This window comes from Martes martes (genome assembly GCF_963455335.1).
Source record: "Martes martes genome assembly, chromosome: 3".
Lineage (NCBI taxonomy): Eukaryota > Metazoa > Chordata > Mammalia > Carnivora > Mustelidae > Martes > Martes martes.
The window spans coordinates 9,543,764-9,565,257 of NC_137890.1; the positions used below are offsets into that span (position 1 = coordinate 9,543,764).

General features: G+C 41.7%; 1 protein-coding gene across 1 annotated transcript in view; it reads right to left on the reverse strand.

Moving 5' to 3' along the window:
• ITGBL1 (integrin subunit beta like 1) overlaps positions 1-21,494 on the reverse strand; it is a 206,444-nt gene that overhangs the window by 102,323 nt on the left and 82,627 nt on the right. The window contains exons 3-6 of the mRNA XM_080798182.1: positions 19,587-19,733; positions 12,018-12,140; positions 8,169-8,309; positions 5,820-5,960 (exon numbers count right to left, since the gene is read on the reverse strand). Coding sequence (XP_080654308.1) covers positions 5,820-5,960; positions 8,169-8,309; positions 12,018-12,140; positions 19,587-19,733 — 552 coding nt within the window. The remainder of the gene's footprint in view (positions 1-5,819; positions 5,961-8,168; positions 8,310-12,017; positions 12,141-19,586; positions 19,734-21,494) is intronic.

Consider the following 21,494-nt stretch of genomic DNA (forward strand, 5'->3'; position numbering starts at 1 on the left):
CCTTTCTGGTCCTCATCTCGTTTTATATTTAAAATGACAGAATTAGAAGAAGTGAATTTTACCACACTGAAATTTCATACTTCCACGCTAGTTTGCCAAGTAAGGTACACAGACAGATAAACAGATAGACAGACAGACAGATAGATAGATAGGTAGATAGATATGGCCTCCAGGTGTTAATTTCATTGCTTCTAACAAGTATTCCTCTAAACTCTGTAGGCAGAGGATCAACAAATACAGAATCTGGTTATCGCTGATAGCAAACATGTGAAGAATGCACATTAGAGAATAGCTTTCAGAAGACCTATGACCTGCATTAAACACACACACACACACACACACACACACACACACACACAGAGCAATGGAAGAATAACATGGTGCCCAGGTGATGGGATCGCAGCCCAATCAGTACCACATGGGCAGGCAGCTGGCGGCATGGCCGTGGCCATGCTGGGCATGTAGGAGCTTTAAAGGCTCTCAGGCCATTACAAGAGAGGGTGATGATACCAAAACTTATTTTTTCTCTGTAATCATTGTGCTCTTTGGAGCAAAGTCATCTCAGAAATATCAATCCGGGACGAATGTAGTTGCATCCATTCCAGATAAATGTTCATTTGCTGTAGAAGATATTTCTTTCTTATAAGATGATCAAAACTTCTTGTGAACTGGGATCTGACTTTTATGACCAGCTTCTTACAAAGTAAGATGATGACCATTAATAGGAAAAGTTTGGGGGATAAATTAGATCTAATTAGCAATTGTTATTTAAGAAAACAAATCCATGTGGTTTATTTACTGATTTTTCTTTCAAGACAATGCAACCTGAATATACTCAGTCATGTCCTTCAGTTTCTTTCCACGATGCTTACGTAATCCACCATGATAAGTTCACCCACACAATGTGGACCTATCGAATGATTCCATTTTCCAAATCAATGGAACGCTAAGCCAGGACGAACCTGTTTTCATCATTTTGATAGGCAGGCCCAGTTGAAAAACTGAGTTTAAGGTCACACTGCGGCATATTTTAGCAGTTACGGGATTTGGGGGAATAGACCAGAGCGTCAACAGCCATCGGGAAGAAAAGTTATTTTGGGACCAGAAAGTCAACCGAGTGGAGCAGCTCATAGAACGGCAGTAACAAACAGAGCCGCTGGTACACTTCGGGATGGCTGGTCAAGCCCTGGTCATTGTAGCTACACTCAAATCGTAGCTACACTCAAATTCTGTTAATAGTAATGTCTCCGAGGTGTTGCGTATGTACGTGTATCTGGGTGTGCACATGAATTATATTTGTGTATAAATGAACTGGTGCGTGCACACACACACACACACACGCAATGTGGATGATGAACAACAAATAGGAATAAAAGAAGAAATAAACAAAACTGATTTACTTGGGACCAGGGAGCAGGTTTTAAAATAGTTGTGTCTGGTGTATCCACGATGTAATAGGCACAAACTATTTACATGTTAGCGCCTTCCTGAATAGATGAGTGGCCTCGGTGGGAATGAATGAAAACAAGGAGAACATCAATGAAAAGTGCGACGTCAACCAACCCACCGGGAGATTCCCCTGGGACTCAGATAAGACAAACACCTCAGGATGGCAAGAACGGGAGTGAAAAATAAAGCTGCGTTTCACCCGAGCCTTCTTACATCCCAGCCTTGGGTAAATTACTGGAGAACACTGACATCGTTGGGTTACTCCTGTCTCCTACCACAGAGGCACTCACAGCCTCAGCAGTCAGCTGCGTGGCACGCTTCCCGGGGTACAACTCCGAGGGCCAACGAGGAAAATTGTCAAGACTAACAGTTCACTGAAAAGAACATCTAGAATTTGACGGATCTGCTGAGAATGAAGAAATCCCAGAGATAGGAGCCTGCCTCAGATCATAACGACATTCAGAGAGGCTTTGTTTTATAAGAATTGGGAGCGTCCGGAGGACAGTTCTTCCTTACCAAAATAAAGTAAAACTGAAGAAGTTTGCATCACTTGAAGATTAAATGACATGAGTACTTGGGCTCTGTGTGTGTTCCTAGATGACACTTAATGGCTGCATGAACCCTGTCAAGTTACTTAATTTTTCTGAACCTGTGTTTCCTCTCCTGTTAAAATGCAGGTAATAATGTCTCCCCCTCCGAGTGAGGGTGAACATAAAAGGGAACAAGCGGTGGGGGGGGCGCCTGGGTGGCTCAGTGGGTTGAAGCCTCTGCCTTCGGCTCAGGACATGATCCCAGAGTCCTGGGATCGAGCCCCGCATCGGGCTCTCTGCTCAGCGGGGAGCCTGCTTCCTCCTCTCTCTGCCTACTCGTGATCTCTGTCAAATAAATAAATAAAATCTTTAAAAAAAAAAGAAAGGGAACAAGGGGCGTGAAATGGGCTAAAAGAGTGGGGTCTCTGTTAAAGTGAGTTTCTTCTTCCCTGAATTCCTCCTTTTAAGTGTGGGAGGCAGGCTATGAAGCACTGGCTGCACTCAGTTCACCTCACCCCAGGAATGCCAAGGTCGCACTTCCAGACTGATGTCTTGTCCAAACCACAACCTCTTGCCTCTTGCCTTCTTGCCACCACAACGGGTCTGCCCCCACAGCACCGAGACCACAAGGGAAGGGTGAAGCGTTCTTCCCTAACCTCCTCCCACGATAACCCTGACCTACCACAGCCACAACCACTTTCCCTGAAATCTCCTAGTTTAGGGAGGAATGGAACCTGTGAGGAAGAGGAAACTAGGGGAGAAGGAAGAGATGAGTGGAGAACTTTATTCCCAAGGAGGCCTCCTGAGAACCTCCACCTGCCCAACCTGCCGTGGTAACTCTGAGCCCGGATGACGCGCAGTAGGAATCGTGAGCTTATAATAAAAGGACTGAAGTGTCACTGCCTATCTTCAGCCCACGACCCCTCCCCCTCACCATGAGACAGAACAGCATGTGTGACCCTGAGTGGTCACTATGATGTAGCTCTTCTGAATTTTTCAGCCCCACTCCAAAATCAAGATCATGGGTTAATCAAGGAAAGACACACCCTATGTAAAACAAAAAACCAAACCATAACAAAAGCCAAAACCAGTAACATCTTATCAGAAAGTCACAAACTTATAATTTTTTATATAGCCTGATTATCACCTCCATTCCCCCATTTAAAATTATATGAAGTCCTGTTTTATCTCACCGACAATCTTAAAATAATGTTTTTAAATGGCATTTTCTGAACCTTAGTATAGTTTTTATGACCCACTCTAGGGCTCTAACTTCTCATGTTTAGTCCTGACCCTTCAGACTCATGTATTCAATGGGCTGGAAAAAAAGAAAAAAAAAAGCAAACAGCTTTGGATTGCCCTTGGTCTTTTAGGCTCAATATCTAGAAATAAATTTGCCAATTTCCTTCTATATTCCCCATTTCAGTAAATGGCCCCCAGACAACCAGACTGAAAACCTGTGAGTGTAGCATGTTGCTGCCTAAAACCATCACTAGCTCCCCATTGCCTCTGGAATAGAGTCTGGTTCTGCGGCAGGGTGAAAAGGCCTCTCGTTCTGTGTCTCGCCCGCTTTACCTTTTGTCTCTGGTGCACTCTGGGGATAACTAAACTGATGTCTAGTTCCCAGTACAGATCACACATTTCTACTCTCTTTGCCTAGGACGGTGCCTCTCATCTCTTTTTACCTGGGAGCCTACCTTTCAGGCCGGGGAGGCGTAGGCACATGTATGGTGATCCAAAAAAATCAGCAATAAAGGAACCTACTTCACCACCTCGGTGAAGAGCCGCATCCCCCTGAGGAAAATGCCAAAGGAGCCCACGCCCAACATTCTCTACACTGTTTACTTATCCCGTTTGTTCGTTTCCTCTCCAGTCCCAATGGGATGTAAACTCCCCGAGAGGAGGGATGTGATCTGTGGTGTCCGCTGCTATGTCCCCAGATCAATGAATGGCCAGATAAGCAACAAATCCATGACTCTGCGAATCTCCCATTCCACACTATATTAAAATTTCATGTTTCTGTGACAGTTTTCTCATTGTTTGGCTTTGGTTTTGGCAGGGGTTTTTGGTTGTTGCTTGTTTTGTCCTTTTTGCTATCCGGTAAGTTTTTTGAGGGTAGAACCCATGAATTTTTGTATTTTTAGACCCTAATATCTTACATAGTGCCTCAGCCTACTTGGCTCCCAATGTTTGTCCTAGTAAACTGAAGTTTAAACAAACATTTTTTCAGTAAAGAAAGAACCTTCCACGTCTTTGGATTCATAGACCTCGTTAACATTGTGATTCTGTCTCTTGGCTGTGAGGCCCTCGCGGGTTATGGAACTTCCCTGAGCCTCACTCATCCCATGTGTAGATTGAGAAGAAATAGATTCCCTACCTCGTAGACCTTGACCGAAAAACAAGTGCCACAATCTGGAAAGCGCTTAGACGGTATCCAGCACAGAGAGTCACCCAACCAAGAGCTGGCAGTGGTCTCATTTGCATTGTGGTGATAACGAAGGCCCCTCCTACATAATGAACAGCAGAAAAATCTGGAAAGGGCAACCCCTCAAGAGTAGGGTGCTCACAAAATGTTTAGGAAGTTCTCCCGAGCATGGGGGATAATCAGGAGAGGGAAGCTCTTCTCCAGTGGGAAGTTTTAGCAGCAGTCTCTCCCCTCAGCGGGACCAGAAAAGCTTCTGCCGCTGCATAATCCTGATTAAATAGGGCGGCTCTTTCATCTCCCTTTGCCGGCTAACCTTCAGGGGACGGTGGAGTTTCCTATCTACTTACATACCCATCAAGCAGTCCAGCTTAAAAAGGTGGATATGCGTAGCTCTCGGTCTCCTGGGTGGTCAAATATAATGGGGTGGAAAAGCCGGAACTCCAGTTTTTGCTCAACGATGCTTTTTTAGAGAAATCTGACTGCCTTCTTTTTCCCTCCGAGCCCCCCAGAAACCCTGGCAGGGTGTGTATTTCCTTCGCACTTACAACTGCGAGTTCCCTCAAGCCGAAGATCCATCCTGTTTCTCTCCGTCACTGCTGGAACCCACAGCCCCAACGCCATCCAGACCCTGGCGAACGGTATCTACTCGTCAATGTTCATGGAATAAAATTTTTGAATCCACTTATTGGTATTTAACCCTACACGAATCTACAGAATAATCTTGGGATATAAACTATGCCAAGGAATTAAGGCATGAAAATATCCACGAGAACTGTTATGCCAAGTTGTGCAATACATGAGTGTAGCTGTTCTCAGGGTCCCCCACCCTGGATACTGTCAACTGTCCTCGGTCTGCTGGTTTTGTGCGCTCAGAGCCGAGCAACAGATATCTGGAGGAGGGGGTTCTCCTTGGTGAGGAGTTAGACTAGTTTTAAGAAAGCGAGGCCCTGTCATCTCTGGTCTTTGCCGACGTGTAAATTCTCCAAAGGTTTTCCAAGGTACTCACAGGAGCGCTGTGACTATCAAACTCTTTCCAATGCACAGATTCAGTCCATTCATTCATTCATTCATTCATTCTTTCATTCTGAGAGAGAGAGAGAGTGTGTGAGCCTAAGAGGAGGGGCAGAGGGAGAGAAAGAAAGAGATTCCCAAGCAGGCTCCATACCCAGTTTCAGAACCCGAGGTGGGGCTCGATCTCATGACCCTAAGACCAGAATCTGAGCTGAAACCAAGAGATGGCTGCTTAACCTACTGAGCCAACCAGGGACCCCACAGACAAAGATATTTTATAGTTTCTGTGAGAATCAGTATGAAGCTTGAAAATAGGAAAATGAGTATTATATATATATATATATATATATATATACACTTTTTTTTTTTTTAACTTTAAAACAGGAATGAGAAGAGCAACATACCTGAACAGAAGTCATCGGAGTATCTGTCATAGACAGCCCTACAGTCCCTCTCGTCACACTCACAGGTGTCCCCGTGAATATCTCCCCAGTCTCCGGTTGGGTCAACATCGTGGCACGAACACTCGCCACACACACAAGTCCCTAGATGGGGGAAAAAAATGTATATGATTTTAGTGAAGAAAAATCACGAAAGAAAGCATCTGACATAATTGTTTTTTAAAATCTTTTGCTTACTGCGTATTTGGAAAATACATATATCGGAGGAAAAATAAGGAAAATCACTATCTAAAGCAGACAGGAGAGATTCTTTAATAAACAAAGGTTAGTATCTGTGTCTATAATTGGGTGGAGTTGTGGAATGTGTCGTTAGCACGGTACCGGTTTCTCTCTAAAATAAAATCAGAACAATGAACATGAGTTAGAATCCTTGCCCTCAAGAAACTTACCATCTATTTGACAAAAAGAAAGCTAACAAGAGACTGTAGGGTCATGCACCAAAATGTAAAATGTGGTTCTACCTGAATGTTTAAGATGTATTTTAAAATATCCATGTCTTTATTTTAAAAAGCGAATACACGTGGCTTTCCAAAGAGTGTTAATTGATGCAGGAGCAGGGGTTGAGGACAGGTGTGTGCCTACGTGGGTCCAGCGTGAAATGGAATATGCCATTTTGGGCAATGCTGGACTTGCATTCTATCCCCGATGAGCTGTGTCTGCCACGGAGGTTTTTTGGCCTTGGAGATGGGCTAACAAGGAAGATGAGGTAAGTTTGTACAGGGATCAGTGTCTCCTTCCTGGCCCGGAAGCCACGATGGGGAAGAGTGCCAGGGGAGACACGGCTCGTACCTTCCGGAGAAAGAAAGGACGCCTGGCAGTGATTCCCCAACTCACTCTCAGGAACCCCTGAGTCTCACTGCGAACCCGCCTCGTCCAGGCATGCTGTTCTCCTCTCTGCCCGTGGTGGATCTCCAAACCGGACAGCTCAGGGGAAAGGGGAGGCAGGAGGTGAGACTGAAGAGAGGGGGTGGGTGGTGTGTGTTTCTGAAGGACCTGTCTCTCAGCCCGCCTGCTGCCCCGCCCAACCATTTCCACTTTTCTCCTGGCTCCTTACAACACCTAGTTGCTTGCTTCCCCCGGCAACGCCGCATAAGGTGCAGATGCTGAAATCACGGTGGGGAGCACTGACCCTACTGAAATCACGATGGGGAGCACTGACCCTACTGAAATCACGATGGGGAGCACTGACCCTACTGTTTGAATAAAAAGGACTCAGGCAGCAACACGTCCTTATGGAGTAAAGGAAAACATAACATGAATGCCTATGCTCTAGAGTCAGACCGATTCTGCATGAAATAAAAAGAGGACTTTTCTTTCTGATTTTTGTTCTAAGCTCAGGCCTTTTGCTTTCCTATCCCTGCGTACAGAAATGTGGCCCATTTCACTCTTCCATGTCCATGTTTTATGCCAAGTTTTCAAAACATAGAATTGGTTTTCCATGGAAGCATGATCTATCAAGAAACATCACTCATTTATAGAAATGAAAAAATAGAGTTTTCCAACTTTCTAGATTTTTATGCTTTTTAGACGGAAAAATGGTCACTTATTTATGTCTTCAGGTAGGCAAGGAGCAGTCCCACGTGGCCCTCTTCTACTTACCAGTACAGCTAATAAGGACAAAATGACGAGTATTTTCGAGGGTTTTAAAGAGTGTTGAAAACTGATTTGATTTGATATCAATAGTTAACAGGTTAAATGACACTGTAGCAATCCTAATATATTCTTAAAGTTCATGTCAGAGGTCAGCCTCAATTTTCTATGGCCGCCTGACACGTACTTTCTACACCTCTTCAATACCATTTTATTCCTGCAGATAAAAGTGAAGCGACTGCAAATCAATTCTGAATGACAACCAAGCCTTCGGTTTACTCACAATCAAGACAAGAGAGTTTCTTGAATGCTCTCTATAATCAGATGTTCGTGCTGTAGACGGTGCTGTTAGTCAAGAGACGTTTAACGGAAGTGTCTACGAGAATTGTCTTTTAGCTGTCCTGTGCTATTTCTGGGTGGTCGCCGAAGAAATTACTGTCCCTATGTTAACTATTGGTTCAGTGAAGCTTAAGAAAACTGTAGCAAGTTTCTTATCCTTCTGCTCTTTTACTCCATAAAAAATGAGAGAGAGAAGCTCTTCGGTATAGCAAATGTGGACTTACATCAAAGTCGAACACCATAAAAGACAACTTCCCCCCATACCAAAGGAAATGCAGAGAAGAGGAGTATGGACAATTCAGAGCTCCACCCGCCCCCCTCACCCCTGCGGTCGTTCGTAACGTGAATGAATGAAGGACACACCTCTGTTGCTGCAGATCTTGCCATCTGGAGACGTGCATCTTCGCTTGCTCTCCCAGGGGCTGATATCACACTGGAGTTCACATTTATCTCCATGCCAACCAGCCCCGCAGTAACAGTTTCCACAGTAACACTTTCCATGGCCTTTACCCAAAATGAATTTGAGAGAGTGAGGGAAAAAAAGCAACTTTCAAAAGCAAGATTAACTTCCTACCCCTTCACGATCAGTTTCGCCTTTTGAAATAAAATATACCTGCCGGACCGTCCTCCCTTAAAATAATCAACTTATATATTTGCCCCCAAAACACCATTCTTGGGCATAGACCTACGTAATTATACCCACAAAGCAAGCCAAAGTGTCCTCTAACTTGTCCAAGCCAGGTAGCTGATTAAAAATGAGAGAAATTTAAAGAAATGACATAAAAGGCTATGAAAGCCTGTCTACTACCTTCTGATCTCAAAGGTACAGCCTCAAAGTCAAAGGTATGTAAGCCTTCATTCTGAGGGCATTTCTGGAATTGGTCATCCAAGCATTTCATTTGAAACCGACCACTGAGAGACCACGGGTACATATTTACTGGGATGCACAGTATTAATGACTGAACCATTTCTTAAACCAGGAGAAATAGTTCATCTTTCCATTCAAATGTGTCCCACAGGCTCCTGGGTTCCACCATGAGGAAAAGAGGTTTTTCCATTAAATCAGTGTTTCGTCTTCTTTTAGGCCAATAAAATATCATGGACCCTTGGCCTCCCAATCACATCCCCCTCCTATTTATCAAGCGGGCAAAATGATAGGGAAGGATGCCCCATCGTTTTGTGTTCCGAAGCCACCACACCCCTCTGGGACCTGCCTCTTATTAAACCTTACCCTGCTCTTTTGTACCGACTTCCAAGCAACACCTAATGAGCTGTCACATCCTCGCTTCCTACACCCCTACTGGGCAATCCTTCTGGCTCCCCGAAGGTGAAAATTCTATGTACCTCAAGTCACTTCATAGCTTATGCCACCCAGCCATGAACGCGTGTTTGTCCCAGTAAAGGAGGTGACCATGAGGGTCAGGCTGGACTTTGCTGAGTCTCTTCTATGTCATCGGAACTTGTACATTATCAGAGTCTGCCGCTAAAGGCTTTGTTCTTCCCTCTCGCTCCCCCTGCAGCCATAATCTCAGAGGGCCCATGGGAAAACTGACCAGGAGGCTATTTTTCTTTCTCAAGAAAAATATGGCATTTCTGCCTCATGGCGGGTGTGTCGGTAGGGCCATTTAACTCACACAACAAGGGGAAAATGCGATAGAAGATTCTGGTCTCTTACGCTATTCTCATCCATGAGATGAGGAACAGCAGACATACATCAGAGAGACAAAGGGGGAGAGAGAGAGAGAGAGAGAGAGTGAAATAGAAGAAAGGGGTAGGGACCTAAGCACATGATGCCACATTTTCTCTCTAAATGAGCTTTAATTTGGATTTCCAGGGAAAACCTCTTATTAACCTAATAGTCACTGATCACATCTACAACAAATTTTCATTTTAATTTGCTCACGAAGGCAAATGTCACGGCTATCCGATGATTTCACCAGTAACAAAATATCAAAGCTATACATTTTATTTATGAACTCAAAAACATCTCTCCTGTACCCACACAAAATATCACATCCCAGGGCTGTCTCCTCAGGAACTTACACTGGAAAACAGCAAGACGACTGTGTACCAAAAGCTTTTCTAGAAGTCAGGTTTTTTTTGTTGTTGTTGTTGTTTTAAGACTTGATTAACTTCTTAAACTACAGCTTGTTTCCTCTGTAATTTTAGGAAATTGATGCAAGGTGCTATGTAAGTAAGCATTACCACGACATTAACAAATAATTCCAAATCTAAATTCTTCTCACCCAAATTCTTTGTATATTTATAAAATTGAATTGAATTAGGGTTTTACTAAAAATAAATCACTGAGATGTAGGTGAATAAGGAAAGAAGAATCACGTAAAACTACATTTATATGTAGATATGAAAAATTAAGCAGATATCCTCACAACCCAAAGGAAAATACTGTTAACAAGCCACATGTGGGTAATGGAGATAAAATACAAGCTTGGGACAGTACATACTACACACAATAAATATCACTCTTTGCTTTGTGTGAGCTGATGAAGCGAGAAAATCTCCTTCTAACTTGTGCCACTGATGGGCCGTAGAGTCACCTCTCAACAGATCGGTTTCATGTGAATGACATGCAGAAAGATCTACAATCCCAGCCAAAGTCACCCCCAGAGGATATTTACTGGAGTGCCGGAGTCTGCGGTCAGACACTTTGCACCATAAAATTGCTTAAACCTCAAACAAATGGGAATGGTTAGTGGCAGGGTTGGGAGCCCAACCGTGATCACTGTGTTGTTGAAGTTAAATGTTTGCATTTACACATGCAAACAGACTTTGCTTTGGTGGTGTGCATCAGGACACAGTGGTCCCAAGCGTGTTCCCTGCCTCTTTTCTGGTCCATCGTAACTGGAAATGAAACACCAGGAGGATACATACATAATATTTATAGGTTAGGATTTACCTAACTCTTCCAATTATTTGGGTTGGAGTCCATTAACAGAATTATCTGAGCGGCATCTAGCTTAGGTCAATGCCTTGAAAAACATAACTGTTTGTGTCTGTTTTATCTCAGTGGATTGTACAGCAAGGAAACCAGAGGGAACCAAGCAGACCTAAAATAGGTCAACCTGGATGACCACAAGAATTGAAGCTATAATTTGTTTCTGTAAACAGAAGGACAGCTTGTCCCAAGTTAGGGACACTTTCTCTTTGGCTCTCTGGTTCCTCCTGCCCAATTTGTCCCTGATCCTTCCAAGGAAAATTCTCCTCTGAAATCACCCATTCTGCAGGCAGACTACGTAGGATTCCATGCACTGGAAACTTGTCAGAGATATATGAAAGAAACAACTACTTATTAATGGAGAAAGGAAGCCAGCAGGACCAGGCTGAAATGTTTACATTTAAGTAAACTGCAGGGATTCTCGCTGCTCTCTCCTCTCCTCTCCTGGGCTGGCCATGCGCGGAAATATAAACTCTGGGGACAGGCTCCCAGAGAGGTAAGCAGAAGAGAAGGACACTCCGGGTGACAAGGAGGGGCTCTCCTCATGGAGCTCCAGACTCCAGGGCATGGATACAAATCTCCATGAGCGGGGTCAAGGGCACAGTGTTTGGTGTCCGACAGACAAGTGTCTAAATCCCACTGCGATTGCTGGAATGACCCCTGGTGCATTTCCCAGGGAATTTGAAGAACTTATTGCCGTGCTTGGTACTAGGAAGTGTGGCACGTGCACACGTTCAACAGAAGAATGGACTGAGTAATGCTCTTAGAAATACCCTAGAAACATCGAAAAGATCATGAAAAATGTTATCGGAGTTATCAGAGTTATCGGGAGGGACAGATTCTAGGCTACTAATCCCTTCGGCCTCCAAAGTCTCCAATAGAACATGAAACCCTTTAAAGGCTTATGATTTAGAAAGGGAAATAGAAGGAAATGAACACATGCAATTGAGAGACAAGAGAAAAGAGACAAAATAAAAGTGGCTTCGGGAAGCAGGGAAGATGAAGTACGGGTAGGATCACTCTAGACCCACGGTTGGTTGGTTGCCATAATGATGTGGATCTCCCCTGGGAACAGTCTGATTTTGCATTTAAAAAGTACTAGTCTACCCTAATGCCTTATACAAGGTGTTTTCCAAATAAACATAAATTCAGATTTAATGAGTAAACAGTGAAGAAATGTATAGGGTGACAAAAGCACAATAAAATAGGTGAAAATCAAGTACTTTTATTAATCTCTACACATTTAATGTACCTACCTCCACATATTTCTTCTGTTTCATCATCTATGCATTCTCTATCGTCACACTCACAAAATTTACCATAAACGAGGCCGTTTCCATCTGGATTATCACACTTACACCTGCCACAGTGACATGTGCCTAAACCATTAAAACAAAGCAAAAAAGTATTTGTTAAATGCATATAAACGATCATTGATGATTTTTAATCTATCTCTTTCAGAGACAGAGAAAATTCAAATCAATTTAGTATTCTAATTAGGTAATTCTGTAGGGAGGATGCAATAAATTACAACATTCTTTTCTGATGATTATAGTCCAGCCATTATATTTTATGGCACATAGCTATCATGATTGACCTCTGATAGTCTCATGAATGGAAATCTGACCTCCCCAAGTGCAGAGCTACTTTATACATGGCCATCCAATCAACGCATGAATGACTATCTTGAGATTACACCTGGGTCTGAAGTGAACTAAAGCAGAAAATTCTAAGCTTTGTGAGGGAAGTAGTCTTGCTTATCTTCCTTACCAGTATTTATTCAATGCTTTGCACAATATTTGAGCATACTATTTATATAATAAATATTTGTGGAATTCATTATCAAATGCATAAATGAAAAATTTAGAATCTCCTAATAATTTCACCTCCACAGTGTTAAACTGATCCATGCATCCTTATGACAATGGGACCAGAGCAGGTTTTCTCAGGTATAGTGTCCTGAGACCTCACCAAAACCTCAGGGTGGCTCATAGTGATGTAGAGGCACTGGAGTCATCTGGTCTACCACAGCCCACAGACTCTGCCAACTTTGAGGATTTGACTAGAACCCCGAATGATTTCATTGACATTAAAACAGCACTCAAATGATATTGAAAAGTATAATGTCCATTTCAGGAATTCCTTTTTTAATGCTTATTTTTCCATTTTTAATTGATCATCATAGCAACCAACAGATATGAACTGAGACTTTACCACTCACCAGATACCATCCTAGACTTTGGAAACACAATGGGAGATCAAGATGAAGTCAGCCATAATCCTCCTCTCAGAGTTTTATATGAGAAAACCAAAGTGATAAAATAAATGGAGAAGTGCAAAGTGTTGCAGAAGAGCTTAGCAGGGGATTTAACTGAGACCTGGTAGGCAGACACAGAGTCCCTGGGGACGTAGCTCCTAAACGAGGTACTGAGAGGAAAGCAAAAATAACAGGCAAAAGAAGTGAGATGGTGGGGAGGCCCACTTCCCACAAGAGACAACAGCAAAGGCTCTGTGGTAAAAGAGGAAACAAGAAGAAAAAGTCTGAGATGGCTGGAACATTGAAAATGATGTGGAAAGTGGCATGAACTGCATAAGGCATGTAGAGGTGGAGTTTACTGAGGTCCTACAGCTCACGTTAAAGGTTTCCAACTTTAATCCAAGAATAATGAAAAGCCATAGAAGTATTTTCAGCCAGGGAGTCATGTGATCACGTATGAATTTTTACTAGATTATGCTAGTTGTCATTTACAGAATGAAGTGAAATGCACAGCGGATATGAGAAGAGCTTGTTGCATTTGTCTGCAAGAAAGAAGATAGAGGCTGACCAGGGTGACGGCAGTGAGTTAGAAAGAAGTGAAGATGCGCAGGGGTGTTCAGAGGAGAAAGAACAGAGGACTTGGGGACTGCGTATGAAAGGTCAAGGATTAGCAGTGACCGAAGATGATACTGATATTTAAACTGAGCCACTGGATATTGGCAATTCTGTATGTGATGGGCTAGAAAGGGAATGGATTTGGGACTACGGTGGATTTGTGGGCAAATCCAGGTTTTACTAACCAGTAGCTAACCATTTTTGAGGTCATTATGTTCATCTCTAACTCTCAAATTGCTTTTCTGAAAATAGTATCTACCTCACAGGGCTGCTACGAGAGCCCAGTGGTGAATATATCACCCGGCCATCTTTCTGAAAATACTCTTTGTTCAGTAACATCATAGGTTTTCAGAAAACTTTGGGTTCTTCGTCTTCTTCCATGAAGCTACTGAGTATACGAGTCACGTTCCCCAACATTTCCTCTGGACTCTCTGTATATTGATGGACCCCACAACGTCCCGTCTTCATACCCTCTGCCTGATTCTGTTACCCAGGTCATTCCCAATTAGCTATTATCTATAAAGAGTTTTTTCTCTCACAGTCACATAGGAATGGTGATTTTGCTGAATGTGAGCTAATTATTTTTCCACCTTGAGAAAACTCATATGAATTTTACATTTATTAAATTTCCTTTTCTTGTGTGTTTTTTTTTCTGAAAACTATTTTAATTTATAAAAGCTTATTTCAAATCAAATGCTGTAATTCATGGTACTGCCTCATCTCATTTTTTCTCTAATTATCACCCTTCTTTTCCATTTTCACATTTATTCATGCTGTCTTTCAACCATCCACATATCCATTCACTACATTTTCTTGCTGCCTATTATATTGCTGGCAAAGTACCAGGTGCTATAGGAGATAAGATGAATAAAATTAAAACTAAGTAAATCACAGACTAGGGAGGAAGAGCTTAGATGATCAATAATTTTTTAAAATATTTTTATTTATTTATTTGACAGAGATCATAAGTAGGCAGAGAGGCAAGCGGGGGTGGGGGGAGCAGGCTCCCCACTGAGCAGAAAACTTGATGCGGGGCTCCATCCCAGGACCCTGAGATCATGACCTGAGCCGAAGGCAGAGGCTTAACCCACTGAGCCACCTAGGCGCCCCAGATGATCAATAATTTTTATGCGTACATACGAGACCTGATGACATAAAGGCACATGCAACATATCTGTGACAAATGCTATATAGAAAGTATAAACCTTCGTCTGGCTCTGCAAAGGAGGAAAGGCACAGTAAAGGAGCAAGTTCTTCAATTGGCACTTGATGTGCAGATAGATTCTCAAGAGGTGGACATGGAGAAAAGGCTTGTGATGTTGAGCAAGGAGGCTCAGCTAAGGGGTAAGGATGTGGAATGAAAGCAGCGCAGAGTCTGGCTTGAGTTTGGAGAAAAGGGTCAGTTGAAGGCAGAGAGTAAAGGATCAAGAATATTGGCTAAGGACTTTAGGATTGTTCTGCTGGAATACCCAGGCCTCTCATGGTTTGGAAATAAGGTATAGCAGCGGCAGGGCAGAATACGGAGCTGATTTCAGAAAAGACAGGAAGGAACGGCCTCTACCTTTGAATTCAACAACTCGTCACTGACACCCTGACAGGCAGGCTCACTCCCATCCACACATCTGAACAATGTCTGGCTAATGTGGGACGCTTACAACAGCTCCGAGACTTCCTGTCTCACCCACCAAGTAGAATTCACAACTGAAGCTCCAAGCTACGGCAGATGGAAGCCCAGGCAAAAGTGACAGACTCTGTGTTCATGTTATGGCACACGGCTTCTCCTTCTTAGCTGCCAGTGAGCTCAGTCCCCAGGACTGGCCTTCTGTTTTATGCTAGATTATTTTCGCTCTGACTTTTCAATCTGACTAATAAGGTGATCTCTCTCTAGGAAGACTTCCCTGTCTTGAACACCATCCGTACTCCTCTGCAATGGCACTGAGCCCCACTTTGCTCAGCAGGCTCAGTCTCACCTTCTGCACCCTTCTAAGAGTCAACTTCTGGAACTCCCTTAGTCCCCAGCTCCACCTCATCCTGCGCTGCAGTCTTATGTCCCACTCCAGCTTCCCCTTCTTCCCGTTCCGCCCCAAGCTGCTTCCAGAAAACCACATCATGATATAAAGGGGGAACAATTAGTAGAGAGAACTCAGAGCCTAATGCAGTTTTGGCGGCGGGGGGGGCGGGGGGGGTCATCCGGAACTAGGCTGGTAGAAATAGACATTAAAAGAAGCCACGTGAGAATGAGATTGCTAAAGTCAACTTGAAAGACTTCCAGGAGTAGAGACTAAGAGAGAAAGATTAAGTGTTAACACTGAGTATGAATTTACCTTTTGGTGCAGCAATTTCATGTCTAGTAATTGATCCTGAAAATACACCCCCCACAAAACATGAATCTGTACCAGTTCACTGTACCAGTTCATTCTCTGCATTAATGTCTGTAATTTCAAAACACTGGAAAGTGTCCAACCATAGGAGACTGAATGAATAAATTAGGTCACTTGTATAGAGCTGAGTCCTATGCATCTGAAAAAAGAATGAGCAAGATTTCTATGTACTGATATGGAGTGAACTCCAGGAGATTCTGAGTGGCAAAGGCAGAGTGCAAAAGAGCATATACAGCACGCTACCTTTTGTGTAGGGAACAAATGAAAAAAAAATGACGACACATACATCTATCTATCTGCCTTTATTGAAAATAAACATATACACAGACAAAGCAGAATACCATAAAGTTGGTTACCTATTGGGTATGAGGAAAGCAGGAGGGAAGGTTTAAGAAGAGAATGATGATCTGCTAAGTATGCTTTTTTATATAGTTTTGACTTTTGGAAGCATGCTAATGTTCTACATATTGCAAAATAAAATAAAATCAATAAGGATGGAAAGGAGGGGGGAAAAGGTCTAAAACTGAAAGCAACCTGAAGTAAATAAGCTCAGTTGTACTTCCAACACGTATAATAACTACACTAAAGGGAGACAAAAAGAATGAAACCCAAGTAATTTATGAACACAGAGATTAATTAAGTATCCCAATCCTGAGCATGGCTGGGGTGGGGTGGGGGTGGGGGAGGAGGTCAATTGCAAACAAATCCCAACATGTCTGGTAGACTTGTTTTGTATAGCGCTACGCATGAAGCTATTCTAAAAACAATTTTAGATGTACTCTAGGATTGAGCAAATAAGTAAATACATCTATGTTGCTGGGAGCCAGAGTTTTCAGTGTGAAAAATGGGACCTGCAAATATGGTAGGGGAAAGACAGGAGATAGCGTTGTTGGGGGTGGACTGCAGTTATACGTATTGCTATGAATTCATGATTTCTAAAACATATCTGTGTGTATATCTCTGTATGTGTGTATGTGCATGTACATGTTCACGTGCATGTTTACTAGCCTGTCTGTAGAAAGGGCCAAGAAGCAAATTCATCCCAGTAGAAATAAGCATCCCCAGTACTTACACTTTTTATTCTAATACCATTCTTCACCTAAAGGAACCAAGACTCTTTAGAGACATGGTTGATTCCAAAGCTGTGGCGAATCAGGTACAAGATGAAACAAAACAGTGGAGGCATGTCACAAGGGCTGAGACGCTAGCTTGAAGGGGCTCCAACTGCCTCATCTGGGACAAGCTGAGCACCAGAGTAATTAAGTGCAGTAATGAGTAATAAACCGTGGAAGTAACAGGAACTGTGATCCTGGATTGACAATAAATCACCAAGTAAATGACATATCCAATAACGGGTAGATGAGAGAAGACTCTTACTTGTGGTACAATGTTGAGTACCAACTAGTAAATAGGGAAGAAACACTGGAGTTTGGAAATGATCATTTTTCGGTCACTAGTGTGAGCACTGGGTCAGGTGGAAGTCATCAGTGGATGGTAAATCGGGGGTCATTTTGATGAGGATGTGATGTCTTATAATTTCTAAGAGTTTCCCAATAGACTGTTCATTCGTTACAAGGACAAAATCGGTAATTACAGGGCTGAGACATCAGACAACACCTTGACCGTGCGATCAAAATTAACCTCACCAGTGAGAGCAGATGGGTATCACGGACTTCCAGATGACACATCCTGAGAACACAGAATCCTCTCTCTGGTGATTCAGCTAAGAATGTATGACATGAATCTAATCATGCGAACACATCAGACAAAGCCAAAACAAGTAACATTATATAGATTTTTTTTAAAAAGGTTGGAGAGAATTTTCTCCAAAATTTTCAATGCTGTAACACCATCGTCTGTGGAAATGGTCCAGATTAAAGGAGGCTAACAAGAGATGACAGCTAAATATAACTCTGCCCTAGACTGATCCTACGGAGGTAGGGAAATGCTGTAAAGGACATTGTTCGGTCAGTGCATGAAACTGGAATATGGATGGTTGATTATACAAAAGTATTACACCGATTTAAAAAAAGACAGAGGCTCAGGCATCTTAAAACTGTGTTTTTTATCTTATCAAATATGTTTCATCATCTCCTGAAACAATTCTGTAAACTTCGTCTTTAAGGTATGTTAATGTAGCAAATCATGTTTTTTTTTTCACTTATATGTTGAAACATATGGATTCCTAAACTAACTCCTATTTGTTTATAATGTTTTATTTAAAAAAAAAAAAACCCTAGATTTGATTTGAAAGATAAACAATATATAAATTGAGCCAAAAAGAACAAAGAAACAAAGCAGAATTCAAGCTTTATTGCTGAAAGAAGTTTGGGAAGCTTGACATTTTCAAAACAATGAGACTATACGGTAAGCATGTGAGGCTGTGTGTGTGTGTGTGTGTGTGTGTGTGTGTGTGTGTAGGGATGAGTGTTAGGAACCGGAGGTAGAAAAATTCTACAGAGAAGACAGAAAAGACTAAGGTGCTGGAGAGAAGCAAGGAGAAGATCAGTTAACACAGTAGATAACCTGACTGTTAAGATCATTAGTCATGGTGCTGACCCATCCACTCGAAACTTGCTTTGGTATGGCCTGGATTCCTACTAGCAAAATACTCTTACTGCACTTAATCTATACAGGGCAATTCACTGCAGTCAAAGACTGTGGAAAGACGATAGCTCTGAACAAAGGAGGACTCTACCTACAACGGGACTTCAAGAGGGAAGATAGTCACTACTCTTGTAGTCAAAAATTTGTCTTTAGCATCCAAAACAATGGCTCACACCCAGGGTTTTCCAAAAGAATTACTGGGAAAGCTTTCAAAACCCACTGCAGCTCAAACCACACCCACCAAAACAACTCAATCAAAGTTCCCAGCTTTGGACCTGAGAATTCCCAAATTCCACCAGTCTTTAGAAAAAGTGGACTTTTGAGGTTCCATGTGCCCAAATATGGAAAGAGTACTGAATTTCAGTAACATCAGCTAAGCACTAATGAAACCAAAACCCGTTGCTTTGTTTTATATGATCTGGGTAATTAATTTTAACGGCTTTACTATAAATTTCTAAAAAACATTTTTAAATGTCTTCTATGAGATGTAAAAATATTTTCACCAAACATAAAATCGTGATTTCACTATATTTTCCTATGAGTTTCACATCCAGTGCATCTAAAGCTTCTATTAAATTAAAAAGTTTCTATTTGATGCTAAGGTATACATTCAAAGCACCCTTGAACTGTAATAGAAAATAATTAAGTCAGCTTATATAAATCCTTTTTAAACGATTTAAACCAACATTCAAAATCATGGCTCACAATTTACATAAAATGTTGTTGGGGTGTTGTTTCCTGTGAATATCCTGCTTGAAGAAGGCATTTGGAACAGCTGGAGAGCATCAAACTTGCCAGTCTCAGCAAGATGACATTTTCCCCCTATTGATTTATCTGCATTTCATTTCAAAAAAATATACTCAAAAGCAGTCTCTCTCAGAGGTTCCACATTTCTCAACGCCTACCTTTTTCCATGAAAAACCAAGTGGGATTATTTAAGAAATTTCATAGGATGGATTTCTTACCTGCGTTAGAGCAGATGACATCTTGAGAATTCTTGCACATCTGGTTACTCTTTTTCTTCGTCAGGTCACAGTGAGTTGGGTACTGGCACGCATCCCCAAACCAACCTTCCTGACATTTGCACTTGCCACAGTCACACTTACCATGGCCTGAGAATTTAACAACATCCAGTTAGTCTCGAATTATTTTCCAAAGGAACCCATTACTGTAACTGCAAATCTTAAGGGTGACGTTGGTTCGGGACTGAGCTCTAATAAATTCAAACACATATACATTACAGGGGCTGAGGGGTAATGCTACTGTAGATGGTAGAATGTAGTTTGTGGATTTTACTTCAATAACCAAAGTTGACCACTCATTCTAAAACCATTAAGTAATTTGTAGAGACAGGAGGATAAAGAATAAACCAGAAGTTTAATTATACACTTGGTCAGAAAATTCAGCACTAAAATCCATCTAGCACCTCCACAGTTAAGACATGAAAGCACAATAAAAATTATTTCCATTTAACTTCATTTTATAACACATAAAACCACCACCTCTGAGTAACAAATCTTACATGAAACTCCACTAAACCAAACACTGACTTAGATTTATTGGAATTTAGAATGTAATAAAGTTTAATGGCTATATTAAATACCATCATGGAATATGATTGGCACAAAAAATAATTACATATTTTGTTTCTTAATGAGAAAATTTGGTTCAAGAATCAAAAGGATAAGAGCCATGGTCATCTACTTCCACAGAAATTTCTTAACTTTTTATGTTCTCAAATCAACATTGTGCTGTTTTTATTGCTGTGATAACTAACTTTCTTAAGTCTTAGTTGATGAATGTTACCAATGTTTTTATTGACTACACACTAGTCCTACCAAAATATAATATATGTATAATACTGGGCTCTTGTCTTGAAGTAACATAAAAAGTTCAAAGTTGAGGTCCATATACAAAAAAGCTGGTGCTATCTTCAGCCAGAAATGTTTGTCAGACCCTGTGTTAAGTTAAGCAATATGTCTCCTATAGAAATAAGAATGGAGATAATCTCTGAACCTCATGACCTTTAACTGGTTTTGGAAAGATGAACAGAGTTTAAATGGGCTGTGGGGAGAGTATTCTTATACTACTCAAAATAATAATGTTATGTCCCAATGCCTGAAGTTCATAGACCTTAGAATGGAATCATTGATCTAGTGCCAATAGTCATTCAGTGTGGCAGCCAAAATCTACATGATGAGGTCCAGATGGTCGGTCAGAATGAATGGCTCAGAGGTGTCCCATTTGGGCCTGTTCGGCAGGCCTGACTCTATGATTGGCTGTGACTTTAAAACTCCTCTGAATACTGCCCAGTCCAATGTTTCTATTCCTGTTACATTTTTCAAATTAATTATTCTATTTTGCAAACAAAACCTTGCATGCACCCTAACTGTAATTCATTTTGTCCAGTGCACATTACTGTCAAATTGATTGTATCATTTTGCATTCTTGTCTGGCCCTACATGATATTGTCAATCTCGGCCAACTTGGTATCATTTACAAGCATAAGTGATCTCTTCTGCCAACCGTCCAGTCTATTTATGAAAGTATTGAGCCAAATTCTTTAGGTAGCTAAGTCTCTTTTTGCAAAGAAGTATCTTGGTAACTATAATTCTCTTTGATAATATTAACATATTAGGTTGAACGACACGGATCGCCACTATTATCAGTTTAGTATCAGCTATTGCCATATGGTCCATCCCAATAAAATGTAGCTTCATATCCATAACAAAGAAAATAGAAGTGATTTAGAAGATAATGAAATGCAGTAGTAGTGATTTGCTGAATCTACAATAAAAGAACACTCAATACTTCTTTTATATTGGATGGGACAATCTCAGACCCTGACCGAAGTTATATATAATGGAAATGAG